The sequence below is a fragment of the Solanum stenotomum genome, chromosome 10 (genome assembly GCF_019186545.1).
Source record: "Solanum stenotomum isolate F172 chromosome 10, ASM1918654v1, whole genome shotgun sequence".
Taxonomy (NCBI): Eukaryota; Viridiplantae; Streptophyta; class Magnoliopsida; order Solanales; family Solanaceae; genus Solanum; species Solanum stenotomum.
The window spans coordinates 53,852,487-53,870,609 of record NC_064291.1 but is presented as its reverse complement, the minus strand read 5'-3'; the positions used below and the strand labels follow the sequence as shown (position 1 = coordinate 53,870,609).

Sequence of the window (18,123 nt, the reverse complement as noted above, 5' to 3'; positions counted from 1 at the left end):
CCCCACCCCCCAAAAAAAATTAAGTTTGTTTTTAAAAACTATTTTCAATTTCAAAAATTATTTTCTACTCTAGTAAAAATAAAAGATATTTCTCAAAAATATTTTTCATTCATAAATCAAACACTAAAAATCTTTTCCGGAAAATAGTTTCTACTCACCAACCAAACATGAGAAAATAAGTCAAAAATCAACTTGTTTTCGAGGAAAACATTTTTTATGAAAACATTTTCCATGGAAAACATTTTCCTTCATACCAAACACACCCTTAGAATAAGAGAGAGCGTGTTGAGATTCACCCGCTCGCCCATATATATGCTTCGAATCACAATTTAATGAATTTTCCTGGTTACAACAATAAATATGCACATTAACAAAGAGTGTTAGCAAATTTTTACTGGCATTAGTTAATTGTCAATTGATCCAATGTCGCTAACTTGCTATAGAATTTAGTGACATTTACGAAGAGTGCTAAAATTTAATTGTCACTAGTAATTGCATCTAAAAAAACATATTTAGCTGCAATTAAGCTATTATCGTTAATTAATGGTCGCTAAAAATAATTTTTAACGTAGTGTTAAGCTTATGTTATGTGAAGTAAGGACAGTTTTTGCCCAATTACATAAAGTCACTGGCATAATTGATCCAAATTATTAACGAAGAACATAGATTTTGAATAATACTTGGACTTTTTCTTTATCATAAAATTACACAAGGAAATTGTCGCTATAGTCTGTGTAAAACTGTATCCCACTTTCTTGCCAGTGCATCATTTTCATTTTTTTAATCTTGTTCAATGAACAATAATATCGTTCTCCTAATTTATTGTTAGCCAAAAGAATTTATGATAAAGTACTCTTGGGATATGCCGATAATTTTTCAATATCTTATAATTAAAGAAAAGAATAATGTTTAACTTTGTATAGTAACTTGCAAGATATTACAGTGTAACAATTTACAAAACAAACATGAAATCCTTCATTTTTTTCAGTAACTAATAAGGCAGATAGAATCCCTTGCAGATGACTTAAATACCCGATAGGATATTATAATTGGAAGAATGATCCACTCAGACTCAGCCCTTTATCGCTTTGTTTCTAAAAAAAAAAAATACTAATATGGGAAAGCTTTAATTTATTAGTCATTAAAAAGGGAATTTGTCGTAAAAAAAAAATAATCCATAGCTAACATGATTTTGGTGCTAATATTCATAGTTAAATAGAATTAATTAACGATGATTTTTTATTATTTAGCAACATAAGTTATCTTTTATTCAAGGCAAGAAACGTTTTTTTTTTGTTTCATGTATTTAGTTTTCGTTATTCTTCCTTTTGGTCTAAGTTCTATAGTTATATATGTTTATTGTTTGGGTTTTATTTGCCCTGAATTTCTTACCATAAATATGTTTTTTTTTTAGGAAAAGTTTTGGATTGGCTAGTCCTTTTCTTGTAGAGAAAGGTTTAGGACTCTATAAATAGAGGTTTGTTCCTTCTAACTTAATCAACATTCACAATGTAGTCTTAAGGGCTTTGAGAGTTTTGGTTAGGGGGGAATTTGTGGGTTACAAGCTTGATACGTTATCACTTGTGTGAACCTCCTATGTATTCCGAGTGAATTGGTTGAGGTTATAATTTCTCTCTATATTTTGTACTCTCATGTTTATATAGTGGATTGCTCATCTCCTTTGTGGCCGTAGGTCGATTGACCGAACCACGTTAAATCTTTGTGTCTTCTGATATATTTCTCGTTTGTCTTCTTACTCGTGGTCTTTCGAAGTTTGCTTTGCTAGCTTCTGCATTACAGCTAATTATTTTCGATCCTAACATTTATTTCACATTTTTTTAACTTCAACATTTTTTTAACTTAACATGATAAGGCATATTGCGTACTAGGAAGTTATTTTAGTCATACAAAGATGGTGGAATGTCAATATCTTGTCCCCCCAGATATGATTTTGTGGTTTGAACACAACTTTGAAGTTATTTTCAAGTATTTTAGGAGAAAATTAAACAATCGTCAACATAGTTGGAAGTCCTCCACTCATAACTAGAAGTTTGAAGTTTGAATTTTGTGAATGAAAAAAAATCATATTTCAATTTAATTACTACTATATTAAGAGTTGTTGTTGAGAGAAAGGACTAATTAAGGGTAGTCCGATAAACTAATTAATTAGCCTTCGCTATGCACGAGCCTGTTTAAGGAAAAGTCGAAATTACATTGAATTTATACCGTATAAAACTTATCTTATATTTTGCGAGGGTACTATTCTCTACAATTTAGCGAAAGATAATATATTAAGATAGTAAACTAAGTCTCGTGTTATTATTCTGTCATCTTCATACTCATCTGGCCAAATCATTGATTGTGATAATAGGCTAAGATAGCTCAAATATACACTTACATGATGCAATATCATGTGCCAAGCCTTCATAGCTTTCCCAAAAAGCCTTGCACCATCAAAATCTAGTATTTCTACCCCTTATTTATGATTTTCCAATTATTAATATAAAATTTTATTTGCACGTCCATCCTTACAAGCCATACGTTAATCAAGTCATATGTTGAATCACCACGAAACAAGTACAAATTAAACTTGTCAATACATCAATTAATTTTCGTGTATATATTGTAATCCTAGCTAGCTATAAACATGACACATGGTTAAAAATGAATATTGGGGAACATGAAGTCATGAACAATATAGGATACGTACCTTAATTTTAATCAAATAAATAAATAGCCATAACCACATGCAGATCTTGAGGTGTCCTAATAAGAAGATTGACACCACTAAAATTGCTAAATGCTTCACACAAAAACATTAATTTATGTCTTAAAGAAACAATTAAACCAAAGAGTAATGATCAATTACTAATATATTTTGACAGGCAATGACATTGTTAGTCTCAAATTAATCTTGTTTCCCTAATAGAGATCAGTTCTAGATTATTCCATTGCAATTATTGGTTAATCTAATTAATTGGATTGAAAATTAATTAATTAAACAGAAAGTTATTTGGTTTAAGAGATCTTATCCGTCATCCATTCTGTTGTTATATTATATTAATACTATAGTAAATATTTTTGGCTACTAGTACGTGTCGTAAAAGAGAGATTGCTTGAACAAAGGTTTATTCTCTTCATTTTGTATTGTGTAACATATAATTGTCAATTAGGCACAAATAATGTACTATTCCATATTGATTACGCTCTTCGTTTCAATTTATTTATCCTGTTTAATTTTGAGTTGACACAGAGTTTTAAAAAGTAAAGAAGATTTTTAAATTTTATAGTCTTAGATAAAAGATATGTCAAACATATCAAAATGTCATTTAATCTTGTGTTCTTAATTAACATATTATGTGAAAATTTGAAATTAGAGGCTTGTTAAAAGGAAAGAAATATTTATTTTAAAATACTCTAAAAAGAAAAATATGATAAACAGATTGAAACGGAGAATATATATGATATTACATTACAACAAAAGAGACATTTATATTAGTGACAATATATTTTCATTTAGTGTTGTCGCAAAAATATTTAGCGATGATTGAATTAGTATAATTACATTTAGAATCACTAAAATCTTTAATTAACTTTTATATATATATATATATATATATATATATATATATATATATATAATGCTGATTATAAATACTCATATTTATTATATATTTTTATATATTATGCTTAATTTTTTTTAATTCAGCTGCAGTACTACAGGAGGACAGGTAAAAGCCCAAAGTTTTGGTGTTTGACTTTCAGCTCTTAACTAAGGTGACAAATGTTTCAAAGTTGACGTACGTACGTTATTTCTTCTAACTCATTTCTTAATCTTGATTTATATACATATCCTCTGGCTACTTGCAAAATGAGGTGGTTTCAGAATTTGAATTTGGTGGATTTAATCTTTAAATTTATTAAAATTAATATTCAAAAAGACGGATATGAGATGATTTCAGAATTTGAATTTGACGGATTCAATCTTTAAATTTATTATTACTCTTTTTGTTTTAACTTGTTTGGTCTTTTTTCATTTTTGCATGAAGTTTAAGAAAATAAAGAAGATTTTTAAATTTTATGATCTTAAATGAAAAATACGTCAGATATATCAAAATGTCTTTTAATTTTATGATCTTAAATATATTATATAAAAAATTAAAATTAAAAAATTACTAAAAAGATTTTTCTAAAACATCGAACAAATTGAAACGGAAAGAGGCTCTCAGATCCACAAGATTATTGTGAGGCTAATTAGAGCACAGATGGCCTAAGAAGAGCTCTTCTTGAAAATTAAACAATCCCAATTCCCAGAAACACATGGTAGATGACTTATAAGATTAGCTACCAATTTTATTATTTGCTACAATTTTTGTATATCGTTAATATTCTCTGTCCCTAATTACTTGTTCACTTTTGAATTGACACATTTATTAAAAAAATAATTATTAATATAGTGAGTTTACCATTTTACCCCTATTAATTATGAAGTAGATGAATTAAAAACTTAAGATTTTCAAAAAGTTCTACCTTTTTCAAAGTAATTAATTGAGGGTATAATAGGTAAAAAAATTTATCCTTTCTTGATTTGTCAAAATGGACAAATAATTAGGGACAATTAAAAAAAAATGGATAAATAATTAGGGACAGAAGGAGTAACTAATTTCTTAATAATATGCATGCATCTGGTATATATAGATTTGCATGTATACTTTCCCCCTCAAGGAAGATTAACTAGATCCTCTGTTCCAATTTATATAACATATTTTGTTTTTCGAAAGTCAAAGAGGTTAAGTTTGATCGAAAATTTGCTTATGAAATCTTTAAATTTTTTAAAATGAAATTTTGTATATTTGTAAATTAGGTAAAAAATACTATAAGTCACAATAATTAATAATTCAAAATATTTAAAAGATATATGAAAATTTTACGATTAAAGATAAATTTATTTGAATTTCAAAATTTTAAAATATATCACATTAATTGATATAGATAGAGTAATAGTTATGTCATTCTTGTATTGTATATTTATGTATTATATATTATATGAACGTCATCATCAAATGCACCTACTATTATCATGCAATCTTACAACCAAAATAGAATTAAATATATTGTGTTAAAAATCAAACACTTGTAAGTATCTCACAAATTCCCACTTATCAAGATGGACTTATCTAGCTCTTTCCACGTATACGTTGGAGATTTTGGATATTGATAATGAGCACAAAGGTGAACCATTAAGCAAAAATAAATAAATATTGAATTTGCAGTTAGGAGTGAAAAAATAAATTAATGACCCAATTATTTGGAAACAACTAGAGGTGGAAAATGAATATGTACTTGAGTCAAACTTAATGGATCCAAAGTGGGTCAAATTCAGGGGAGGATCTATAGTATCAGGTGCAGATTTTCCAAAATTCAGTAATTGGGGTGGATCTATAGTATCAGGGGTAGGTTTTCAAAAATTCAGTAATTTTTGTGTAAATTAACACTGTATTTATATTAAGAAATCTATTAAATATATATATAAAAATATTAATGGGATCAAGTCATTTTTTAGTAATGTAATGAGTCATTACTTGTTTAAACCTTTTCCACTTTTTGCTCCAATATTGTCATGAGATATTTTCATGTTGGAGAAGAAAAAGAAACTGCATAAAAGTGGAATTGCTTAAAAAAATTGGAACTTTCTACTTCTTATGATTTCTAGTTCTAAGTGCTGTCATTACTGTAAAAGTTTGTGAGTTCATCATCTAGCACAATGAAAATAGTCCAAACAATTGTAGTGTCTCTTCCTATATGTCACTTAAAAGAGTGTCAAATAGGAGATGCGGATTGAGCTAAATTTGAGAATATTAAAATGGATTGAATTAATAAATGAGCGTAACATTGATTCACTTAAATGTTATTTGGGCTGAACTGGATTGAGTTAAAATAAGCTAAAAACTGAATCATAACTTAACTCGTCCAATGCTTAATATATTTTGAATTTAAAGTTTTCTTTTATAATTTGTTTAAGTATCTAATAAAACTCTTTCTCTTATCCTATGACTACTATAAAAATATATCAAATACAAAAAATATTTTACAAATATTTAAGTTAAATTTATCATGATCAATTTAGACCGCATATCACCCAATTTTTCTCATTTTTAAAGCATTAATTTAACATATGAAACTTATATTTAAAGTGAAAGTTAAATCATGATTAGTGTTGTTTAATTCATCTGAACATCACAACGAAATCAAGTTTCATTGTTAATTACTTTATAATCTTCTCTAATCCAAGAAATGTACATGCAACATTACATCATTATGGCTTAAGCACAATCTTAAAGAGACTAATTATCTAACTAATTGCAACCGCAAAACGTGGCAATAAATATATATTTAATTTCCAATTGTATTGGATATCCACTGTTGTTGGATTACACAACAAGATCAAGCAAAAGTTAATTAACATTAACAACTAATAAAGCTAATGATGTCATTTGTATGTAATACATACATCATTAAACTAAATAAAATACTCACTAAGTCTTAATTAACATGTTAATGTTATTGTTTTTTTTAGTTGTTTTTCGTTTTAATTTTATTTTGAGGGGTGTGAGCCCACTTCAAAAGTTCTCAAGTAAAGGTCAGATTAAAGTAAATACTAGAAGCTTTTTGATAATTAAACTCTATGATTATAGTGCGCTTTACAAAGTTATTGTTTCACCCATTAATCGACATATTAAAGTTTATTAAATTCATCATAATTATTTCTTCCTGTAAACCTCTTTAAAGATTCTTACACAATCAAAGGAACAAGTATATTTATGTAACACTACCCTTGATGGCATCATCAACAACAACATATGTAAACCCACAAAGTGAAGTTCGAAGAGGATAAAATATAAGCAGACCATATCCTACTCAATAGCGTATTCATAATTTTCATTCAGGAGCTCGAATAATTAAAAATAATAATATTAATACAGTCCTTAAGAATCAAATCTGGATGTTGGGTTTGCATTTCGAATGAAAGCCCTCTCGCCCCTCTAGATCCGCTCCTTGAAGTGAAGAGGTTGCTTCTGATAAACTTTTAAAAACACTACGCTACTACCCTTGACGGAATTTATGAAAATTGATGACATGACATGTAATGAAATGACTACTAAATACTAAAGATACTTTCATTACAATAAGTTTAACTAACTTGTTCATCCAAAATACATTTTTCTTCGACTTTATACTCAATCAAAGTTATCAAACACTATAATATGTATAAAATTAAAAAAAATAAAGCAAGTATTGGACTTCTAATTTTTTTTTTGAATGTTTGGCCACTGTCACACTCTTCCAAATTCATAGGTAGGTAGGATAAATAGAATCCATTGAATTTGGGTCAAATTTTACTGTGTGGGTTGGTTAATGGTCAGTCTCACTCTTCCTTGAAATTTGACAGTTGAAAGAAAGTACAACTGAATCTTTGAAATTAGATGCTTTTGTTAGATGAAGTTTCACCTAACCAATGCCTTTCTTGTCATTCTTCCTGACTAATTCAAATTCACACCAACATTTGCTTGGAGCTCTGATTAATCTGAATCGCGTCATGTAAAGTCCATTCATTATTACAAAAAGCAGTGCTTCTAAAAGCTGGTATGGCCTTCTTTCAAGCTTGTTTAATTGAACCAACTGCTTAGAACTCAGACCATAAACAGTCCCTTTAATCGTATACATGCTTTCTGAGTATCACTCCAAAGAGCAACCCTAATCCGCAATAAATTGGAGGAAGAAAAATTCATGCGCCTAGTTTTTTATGGCACTATCTCTACCACAGCGCTCGCCGATATATCTACCCCAATATTTGGCTACTCGACCGCTACTTGAAATAAATTTCATATCCAAAGCTGATCATCACATCAGCTATCACTGAACAACCAATGATTAGACAGCTAAAAGATAGAAATAGAAGGCAGTTTTTGTATAGCATAACACCATTCACCAGTAGGGAAAATAGTTGATACACATAACTTTAACAATTAACAAATCTATAAAAAAGAAGACAGCTAGTTTGAACCTAAACTTGGATTAGACACAATCCTGGGGAATGACTTTATACTCGATAAAACCAAGCTTACGATAAATAACATGTTCTCCATCAAACTCTAGAAATTCCTACTGAAAATCCCAAAAGCTCTCAATTATTTCCAGCAAATTTGCCCATCATTTTCGCAATAATAGGAGCAATCTTAGGATTTCCTTGATGCTTGGCCAAATTAGCTGGGTTCTTCATCACTGCAAAAAACCAGGCCACATTCGGTAAGAGAAAACAAAGAAGCTAGTATCTCTCAAAACATCTATAGTATGTTCAACATCAAGTCTACAAGGATGCGATTTTCCAAATCACTGCAAGTTACTATAGGCAATTGATCAGCAATAATGTTCTAATTTTGCTAGACACTATATATTATCCTAACTATACTAGCTCAACTGTTAATCTTCTGCTTTACTCAGAAAAAGGCAACTCATGGAAAAACTACTTAACATGACTATCTCCTCTTTCAAAAGCTTAATGAGAAAATAAACAAGCAAAGAGATGGGGCGAATATGTTTACATACTCCTAGCCAAGTTTATTTTGTTTGTCTGTAATTAATACGCATACTTGACCATCTGTTGTTGCTAACTAATTAGATTTCCATATAGAAGATACAGAACAATCAAGCCTGTGGACGTTTTACTTCTCTTTTGTTTTTTCCTTTTGATATGGACCTCACAGGTACTATCAAGTGGCATATATATGTACTTAGGTAACACAGTGAAGAAAAAATTTATTGGAGGTGCTCAATTTTTAACTAGAACAAAAAGGCAATGTTTCTAATAGACTTCCACTGATTGGACTGGTAGCTAATAAGCTGGTGATAGCATCAATTTCCCTTACCATGTTTATACTGTGTTGATACTTACATGTGGTGTTTAACCATCAGACACTAACGAGCATGATAAGGAGATGTTCCAAAATAGTCAAATCTTCCAATATATAAAGCATATATATTTGTTATTCAACTCAAAATGAAATTGATATGTTACAAAGATATGTGAACTTTAGAGCATATAGTAGGAAATATATGTGATAATTGATAATCATCTTCAAGTGAAATAGCTGGATCACTAGTCAAGAAATGAAAAGCCTTAATTATCTAAGCAAAACCATGTGAAAGATAACTAGAATAGACAGGCTAAGAGGTAAGGAGAAAAAGGAAAGTACCATCTTGCAGTGCAGCCATGACATCTGGATCCTTGAATGCCGCCATTAATTCAGGGTCCTGCTCCAGCAAACATAAAGGAAATTTTAGTCTCTTTGCAATGGACAAACAGTGACTTAAAAGAATCATATTCTACAAAAACTATACAAGATTTTTCTTTTTTATTTGAAATTAATATTCACCTAAGATAATACCTTTGTTCAAACATTTAGACTAAGACCATAATTTGTTTCAAAATAAACATACAAAAGTAGATTTACTTACATTCAGTATTTTGCTGTAGTCCATGTTACCGGGCATTCCTCCGGGTGCGGCCCCAGGCATACCCCCAGGCATGCCTCCGGGCATTCCTCCAGGTGCAGACCCGGGCATTCCCCCTGGAAAGCCTCCGGGCATGCCACCTGGAAAGCCTCCAGGCATGCCACCAGGAAAACCTCCAGGCATGCCACCAGGAAAACCAGGCATGCCACCAGGAAAGCCTCCGGGCATGCCACCAGGGAAGCCACCAGCTCTCCTACTTGATGATGATTCTTCTTGCTTCTTGGCCTTTTCATAAGCAGCCTGAGATGTAAGGCATAACCAAATATTAACATGCAGAAAAGGTGCCACACGAGTATAAAACCAAACAAGTAACTAAGGGTTACCTGAGCTTCAGCCTTTCTTCGTTGTCTCTCACGCTCAATCTTTCTATCTTCTCGTTCTTTGCGCAACCTATCATATTTCCTGCGGTGTTCTTCAATTCTATGTGCATTTGGCTCAACCTGTGACAGAAAACACATAATCACTTGCAAATAGTGACAATTACCCCTTAAACAAGATAACAGGGGGCCTAATAGTACCGCCACAAATTTTTAATGCAAAGAGAAGGCCACCCAGCACTACAACTTAATCACATAAATGCTGTGAGATTATATCACACGAAGCAACCTTCTTAAGCACAGCACTTATTTCCTCATCATAGTCCAGCTTGGAAGCCACGTGAAGATCCTTAGCAGCTGCCTCCCATTGTCCCAGCATGGCACTGGCAATGCCACGAGATTTGTAACCTTTAGCAGAATCTGGGTTTATCTGCAAGAACAGTCAAGTGCCCATGATATATTGAACACAAAATTGATCCAATTTTTCTTTTTCATTGTGATGCAGGACAAAAGAAAACTGCTTTCCTAAAATCATGTTGTCTACTTTTTCAAATTGTCGCCGAAATTTATACATTGTTTGACATAAGCATTCAATCGGAGGTTAAAACAAGAATGATTTCTATTTGGGAAGACTACAATGTATTCAACCACATGACCAAAAAATGGATTAACTTGGAAGCATGCAAATCTAATGCCTACATGACTCCATGTCTGTCTCAAGAATGGAAGAAATTATTCAGGGTATTTTCCATATAAAGCCCGCAAGAAATATTACTCAGTCAATGACATTCTTTTATTATTACTTTTGGATAAAGCCACCCACTGCAATTGTTGAGAGAACTTATCAAAAAATACTTAAATAATTAGAAATGTAAACAGAACAGAGCCAAATTCAGGTAAGCAAATCTGAGAGCGAGATCAACCTCCAATGCTGCAGTTGCATCTCGTATGGCAGCATTTGGCTTCTTCATCTTGATATAAACAGTAGCTGTGTAAGACGAGCAAAAAACGGTGATTTGTTGAATGCAAATGAATACTCGAATTACAAAAAATCAACATCAATAAATTCAATTTGAAAGCAAGTGGTAAATGTACCTCTAGTAGCATACATAATTGCGGATGTAGGATTGAGGAGAACTGCCTTTGTAAGATGCTCAATTGCATCTTCTAGCTTACCTGATGAAAACAAACAACAAAAGTAAGAGAGATGATGCCACTGGTTTTGCGGACATGCAGACACGCATGCCGACATATAGACATTGAACAAAATCACCTTCAGAAATTGCTTCCATGGCCTGAGCTTTGGATTCCTGAGAAGCATCACGGCTTTCTTCAGTAACCTCCACGGAAGGGTCTCCCATCTAGAAAAACAGATTTGAAATGTTAAAAATAAACACGAACCTTTAAATCCAAAACAGAAAGAAAATGTTATATCAGTCAGATGGCAAACCTTCTGTGGCTCATCATTGTCAGGTTCCACGGTGTCACTCTCATCAAGCTCAATATCGGATTCAATTATCTCAGGCTCCTCCTCTTCTTCAACTGTCTCTTTCGTACTAGCATCATTCTCAACATCATCCATTTCGTCATCACTCGCATCCACCGCATGAGACTTCTGCATAGAAAACGTTAGATCAATAGGACAATATAAAATCCAGGGAGAGGCTACACTTTCTGATTACCCCATATTGAATGAGAAACCACGGACCATACTAATACAGTAACTAAAGAAACAATATAAAGTGGAAACATGTAGGTATCTAAGAAAATCACAATCAAATCAGTTCAACCCCATTTTACTACTACAATAGTCAGTAATTTGCCTTTCAAGGCATATCAGAAGTTTTATGAACCTCACACTTGCCTAGCTGGAGCTAAGTAAGTCTTAACAACTCAGCATCACACCCAACCATTTGGAATCCCTTGCTTCCATGATATAAATCTTGATTCCTAGAGACCGCAGAATTTTTTAACCTTCCTTTCATATGATTTCAGGACTAAATTGTTTGGAAAATAATTGGACATGTTCAGTAGTACCCGCATTGGAGTTTGGATTCGCGCTGAGTAGGGGTTCGTTCGGGGCAGCGCTCCCTACCAAGGATTTTTCCATACCTAGGGCTCAAACCCGAGGAGGGTTGGGCTTTGGATTGATCCAAAAATGACTTTTTTGTGTAACCTAGTGTATATTCATAGAAGTTATTAAATAGAACTCTTTAATCTTTTAGCTAGAAGATTTTAATTACTCTAACTCTATTCCAAATCACACGAGTAGCCGTTAGACATTACTAAGAGACATTATTTTATTAATAATAAACTTCTGGTTAAGGGAGGATAACCAGAAACAATAATATTAAGATTCCCTATTTGTGATTGTACAGGTTACTTTACTCATCAGAAACAATAATATTAAGATTTCACAGAACCAATAATATTTATTTACTTTTTTCTAACTGTGGTGTCCAAAACCAACTTGCGCACTTCTGACTAATTCCACGAGATACAAGCCACCTCCCACCAGCAACAAGTACAAGATAACTAGTCGGGAACCTCATTATTCTCAACCCACATCATTGACCATTACGTCACACTATAATGAAGCAAGGAAAATACCTCTTTGTAATCGCCGGTGTCGTAAGCAGCCGGAGGAAGTTTAGCACCGAGACTGTAAAACAAATAAATCGACATAAAGTTCATTCATCCAAAACTACAGTAACTGAAAGCAAAGTAGCGATCCATCATCCATTCATATGTTCATAATAACATAAGATTAGGGGAAAAAGTCAAAAATTACAATTCTCAAATGGAACTAAACAGCGTACTTACTTCTCAATGTAGTCACGGAAAAATGAAAGAGAAGGATCGGAGAGAATGGAAGGATTGGATTTGCACTGTTCGACGAATTGCTTCAGTTGATTCAATTTCATCGGGTCCATAGCTTTTTCCGATTACTACAGATTCAAAATCTTCGAAATTGCAGAAACTGTAAACCCTAGCTTTCGGTAGTGAGGCGAGGAAAATGGAAGGGGACTGGAGCTGACTAGGTTCTTCTAGTAGCTTCTATTACTGGATAAACTCTTTGTTCCGTTTTATTTGCTTTGTTATTTTCATTTAAGTGTTTGTTTTTTTGGAAAATTACGTCTAGGTTAAAATAATAGCTAAAGTATTTCAATTTTTAAAATTTCACAAGTAAATAAACTATCAAATGTGTACATTTTTATTTAAACTATCAACAACTATTTATTAAAGTAAAATTATTCACTTTTTCTATTTAAAATATCACTATCATGTAAGTAGGAAGCATGTTTTAATAAATAGTTAGTGATTAGTGATTTGTATGTAACCAACTTGCACACTTAATAATTCAAATATGAAACTCAAAAAACTAAAATATTTTAAAGCATGTTTTTGAATTTTAGCCCTTCACTTTTAACTTTTACAGTAATCTAAAAATAATACTCCCGTAAAGAAGTTTTGAAAGACTTCTTGGAAATTTGTTCTATACTTGTTAGATTAAAAAAATGAAAAAGAAATAATAACTTTTTATTTCTTTAAAATCATTTTTTTAAATAAATAAAAAATGCCAAAAAAATCACTTTAAAGGGAGTTAGTGTTATAAAACAAAGTTTAATATAAAAGAATTATGTAACTATCTAGAATTTATGACAAACAGGAAGAGAAAGCATATCGAGTTCTCGTAAGCATATTTCTCAACAAAAATATAGAAAAGCTTTTGAGTTATGCCGAACTAGTAGCTAGAACTTTAGTCTCCCCCCACACGAGTTAAAACAAGATGCATATGAAGCTTTTAAAGAGTAAAAGCTTTCTATGGTACATTTTGTGTTCCTGCTTTCTAATGCCAAGAATAATGACTAGAGAAGAAAAAAGGCCCTTTCTATTATTATAACGTGCCACATTTCACTTAATATACGCCATGAATGATGAGAGGGAGTTGGTCCGATGGTAAACACCCCTCACTTCCAACTCAAAAGTTGTGAGTTCGAGTCACCTAGGGAGAAAAAGGATGGAAGCTCTTGGGTAGGGAGGAAAAAATACCCCATAAATACATCAAGAACATGCAAACACAAAGTATGCACTATAACTCATACATCAATTTAGTTCATCTCAACAGATAATACAATGGGAAACTTCAGAGAATAAAAGTGATCAAGTCTTAGAGTGCAATCTGTCAATTCCCTAAATAAACACTGGAACAAAGAAATTCATCAACATTTCCTCAATACATGAAGGACATACTCGGTGAACTAAGCAAGCACGAAAGAAGCAAAGAGCATGAGTAAGCTTGACATTCCAGTCCATGCAACCGTGCTCACTCCGTTTTTATCTTTTGAAGCTGGGGTGGTGACTGTAAAGTTTCATCAAGAGAAAAATATTGTTAGCAAGAATGCAATGCAAATTAAACATGAATCAATATGTAAGCCAAACAAAATTAACATAATCTCGAATCTACATTTTACTGGGAGATAAATTCAAAAAGAGGAAGAGATGGATGCATATGATTTAGACAGATGTTTCCGTTCTCCATTTGGCAAATCCTCATGTCCAGGTCAATGACTAAAATGTCTAAAGTCCTAAACAAGATACTCCCACACACAAGTAGTAAAATTATGATCATTAGTCGAGTAGCATAACAAATATGCCACATTCCACTCCAAACTGCCACAAAATCTCAGAGTACCTGGGGCACATAACATTAAACGAGGTAAAATATTACTCGGCAGAAGTTGCAATAATAAATATTGTCATCCTCTATCTCCATTCTTCTTTTATTTGCCAGCGTTGTAAAAACCTTCAATCGGCATGACTCAAGAGGAGGAAAACAGAAGAAAAGTGAACTTACTCTAGAAAGACAAAGCGATCAGGGGTAAGGGCATAAAAAAGACTTTAAAAACTTATTACATAGCTAAGCAACATCCAAGAGAAACTGCTCTGTATAATTCCAATGGCTTATTGGATAAGAAAGAACAAGATTCTTAATATTGAGACGAATGCCTCTCTTAATAATTACTGAAGTCGGAACATTTTCATTTCCACCATGAATGACTTTTTCTCTTAAGAAACAGCTCGATTCCTCAAATTAAGCTTAACAAAGTAGGTCAATTTTTTTGGCTGTAGATCTAAGATTGATTGAACACCATAAAATTGATTGAACCCCACTAAGAAATAAGAATCAGGCCAAACACTTCAACTTAAGTCCTCACTGGAAATAATTAATGATCGTGTCTGGGGAAAATGTAAAGTATTTTTGCAACCTTAGAGAAACTTGATTAAAACAGGAAGAACGGGAAATTTGATTTCTCACCCGATGTTATTCAATATTTTTATTTTTGTTTATCCCACTAATCGTCGAAGGTGCAAACAAAGATAGACACTACTAAAAAGGTTTATATGTCTGACACCAAATTAATTTGACATCTAAGGAAATTTCATCACAACACAGAATGAACAAAACATGTAGAGTGCATCTATAAGTCCAGCATAAATATTCTTGATGGACCACAAATTTATAGTATATCGCAATCTACTCAATTTCTTGTTTTGAAAAAGGAACACAATATATGTTTTGTCTCATTTCAAAGATCGTATATGACAAGTTACTTGGTGAAAACTTATTTAATAGTTTGAAAAGGTCAAGGAATATAGCTATGTTATCAAATTTCTGAATTATTGAACAAGGACAGCGTTAGCAAGTCAACCTTCGAATTTTTGTGCTATAATTTAAATTTAACAAAGGCTGTCCTATAACGCCATAAAAGCAGGTGTGGAACTAGAAATTCGGATACAACATCAACAACAATATACCCAGTATAGTTCCACAAGCTAGAAGCCCGAATATGCATTCTAAAATTCTAACCTATTAAGTTGAAATCTTGGCTTTGCCTAGGCTAAAATCTGGAAGAAACTTAATTAATAAAGTTGAAATCTTAAGCTTCGGCTAATGCTAAAAGCAAAAATAAACTAAACCTATAAAGTTGTAACCTTGGCTTCACCCAATACTAGAAGCAGATGTTTTCCACCGCGAATCAATGGGAAATTTGCGTTTTAAAACATAATTTTTCCACCATTTCCCACCGAACCAGCTTACTGGGAAAACAAATGGTGGGAAACAAATTCTGACTGAAATACTGGAAAGCTTTCGTGTGAAAATACTATTATTTTTTCTTTTCAAACTGATTCAATCAAAATATTTGTGAAAATAACCCCTCAACATTTTTTCTTCCAAAATTATCCTTTAAGTACCAGTAGTCAAACAGTTTTTCAAAGCATAATTAATAAGTATAATTAGTAAAACAAACACTACTAAAGGAGCAAAGTTGAATAAGGCCAAGCAAAAATGAATGGAACTAGAAACACCTATGGATCACGATTCAGTAAAATTCAAAGGAGCAAGGTTCAATAATTAATAAAAAATCAAATCAAATTGATGCATACTCCAAAATTGTTCATAATTGACTACTATTAACTCAGTGTTAACAAAGTTGAAACAACGAGCAATTCAATCTCAGTTACCTGGTGGCGTTTTCTCAGAAGGAGAACTTGAACTTGGAGCAGCCGCTGTAGACAAAAAAATAATAATAATAATCAAATTAATGCGAAAATCGATCATGACAGTTACATGTTAAAACAGAAATAATTTACGCCCCAATTAGTCATCGAACAAAATTACTTACCATTCCCAGATTAGAGATGAACAGAGAATCAAAAATGAAAAATATCAGATTTGAAGTATAATTCTTACTTCGATCCATGTAAAAACATAGTTATCAACTCCAAATGCAAAAAATTGAGCCTCAATTCAGATCCCCATTTCAAAATCTGGGGTTAAATCCTACCTTTACAAGCGGTAACATCGCCAGGGATATTACAGTACTTAGGAAGTCCAATAGCTTGAGTAACGTTAATACCGAGAGAAACCAACAAAGCGGGATTTTCGTAAAGATTGCAGAGACATTGAAGATCTTTGGTCACGGCTTCTCTTAGTGGGTCACAGCAAGAAGCCGGTGGTTTGGTTGAGTTGAGGAAAGGTGCACAGGGGACAAGTTTAGAAGCACACGACGGCGTTTGTGCCTCTGTGGTGGTTGCCGACAGTAGCGCCGCCATGATAGCCACCGTGATCAGCCAGGAGAGTTTGGAGGAGAGCATTTTTCTCTGTATGATTTTTCACTTTTGCACAGAAAAGGTGTTCACTACTTTTTTCCCTTTAGATGAGTGAGGAGATTTCTTGTTGGAATTAATTGCTTACCTTCATAGAAATGCACATGCACGGTCTATTGTCTGTCCATTTCATGTTAATTGATTACATTAATAAACTTTGGCATAATACATAAATTGGATCCTAAATTTAGCTTTAAATTTTAAGTATGACCTCTAACTTTCAAAATGCACAAGTAGGCACTTCAACTATTCAATTCTTAAATAAAAAAACACGCGAATCCAACCTAGCATAACGCGTGATTGAGACGCAATTCAGGCACGTCAGGGGTATTTTTCGAGGCCCACAATAGTAAAAAAAAAAAAAAAAAAAAAAGTGAAAATGACAATTTTACCCTTAATGAATCCCTTTTAAATATATCTTTATTTTTTTCAAATCTAAATCCCATTTTTCTTCTTCTTCTTCCTAATTCTAGTACTCAAGCTTTTTTTCTCTTTTTGTGCACAATTTCTGATCCTTTTTTATGTAATGGCTTCTAATTTTTTTTTGTCATTGTGTAAAAAGAGCTATAATGAAGATTTCTTGGTCTGTAAGTAATTCATGTATAAAAAAAAGTGAATTTACACTCATGATGACAGCTTCTACCAAAAATAACTTTCAAAAAGCAAAAATTAACATAACCAGACTAAATTGAGGAAGAACAACACATAATCCAAAAGATAAGAACTTTGACCACAAATCTTCACAATTTTACTTTGATTTGCAAAGAAATTAGAGCTAGGGCTCCGCTGATGTTGAGTGAAAATCGAGCAAATTGGGAAAAGAAAATACGACCCTACCCTTTTGTATTTTAATTTCTTCTTTTTTTTTAATTATAAAATACGTGTAATTTTTTAATTACGTGGCAGCCACTGAGTGGCTCAATAAGCCACGTAGGGCGTTTGTATATCACACAATTTGGCTGTTGAATTCGCGTGTTTTTTTGTTTAAGAATTGGATAGTTAAAGTGTCTACTTGTGCACTATGAAAGTTAGAGGTCATACTTAAAATTTGAAGCCAAGT

General features: G+C 32.2%; 2 protein-coding genes across 6 annotated transcripts; both read right to left on the bottom strand.

Moving 5' to 3' along the window:
* Positions 1–7,948: 7,948 nt before the first annotated feature.
* Positions 7,949–12,975, bottom strand: LOC125841794 (FAM10 family protein At4g22670). Of its 5 annotated transcripts, none has more exons than XM_049520964.1 (12): positions 12,714–12,975; positions 12,501–12,552; positions 11,341–11,505; positions 11,164–11,251; positions 10,986–11,066; positions 10,814–10,878; positions 10,180–10,320; positions 9,897–10,013; positions 9,723–9,813; positions 9,517–9,653; positions 9,255–9,312; positions 7,949–8,283 (listed from the first exon to the last, which is right to left on the bottom strand). In XM_049520964.1, the coding sequence occupies exons 1-12, from the start codon at positions 12,821–12,823 to the stop codon at positions 8,186–8,188; spliced, it is 1,203 nt and encodes a 400-aa protein (XP_049376921.1). In that variant the 5' UTR covers positions 12,824–12,975; the 3' UTR covers positions 7,949–8,185. The 5 variants fall into 5 exon arrangements, with proteins under 5 accessions (XP_049376921.1, XP_049376920.1, XP_049376922.1 ...); XM_049520963.1 differs by having other exon boundaries at positions 9,517–9,686; positions 9,732–9,813; XM_049520965.1 differs by having other exon boundaries at positions 9,759–9,813; positions 12,714–12,974.
* Positions 12,976–13,926: 951 nt separating this feature from the next.
* LOC125842486 (non-specific lipid transfer protein GPI-anchored 7-like) lies at positions 13,927–17,151 on the bottom strand. The gene is made up of 3 exons (XM_049521784.1): positions 16,742–17,151; positions 16,419–16,463; positions 13,927–14,253 (listed from the first exon to the last, which is right to left on the bottom strand). Exons 1-3 carry the CDS (start codon positions 17,049–17,051, stop codon positions 14,153–14,155), a joined length of 456 nt encoding a protein of 151 aa, XP_049377741.1. The 5' UTR covers positions 17,052–17,151; the 3' UTR covers positions 13,927–14,152.
* Positions 17,152–18,123: the final 972 nt, after the last annotated feature.

Coding starts and splice junctions, on each gene's coding strand:
- LOC125841794 (XM_049520961.1), bottom strand. CDS start 12,823: ATGGACCCGATGAAATTGAATCAACTGAAGCAATTCGTCGAACAGTGC. Junction 11,252..11,340: donor ACAATGATGAGCCACAGAAG/GTTTGCCATCTG, acceptor CTGTTTTTCTAG/ATGGGAGACCCTTCCGTGGA. Junction 10,321..10,813: donor ATGCAACTGCAGCATTGGAG/GTTGATCTCGCT, acceptor CTGTTCTTGCAG/ATAAACCCAGATTCTGCTAA.
- LOC125842486 (XM_049521784.1), bottom strand. CDS start 17,051: ATGCTCTCCTCCAAACTCTCCTGGCTGATCACGGTGGCTATCATGGCG. Junction 16,464..16,741: donor CGATGTTACCGCTTGTAAAG/GTAGGATTTAAC, acceptor TTTTGTCTACAG/CGGCTGCTCCAAGTTCAAGT. Junction 14,254..16,418: donor TTCTGAGAAAACGCCACCAG/GTAACTGAGATT, acceptor GAAACTTTACAG/TCACCACCCCAGCTTCAAAA.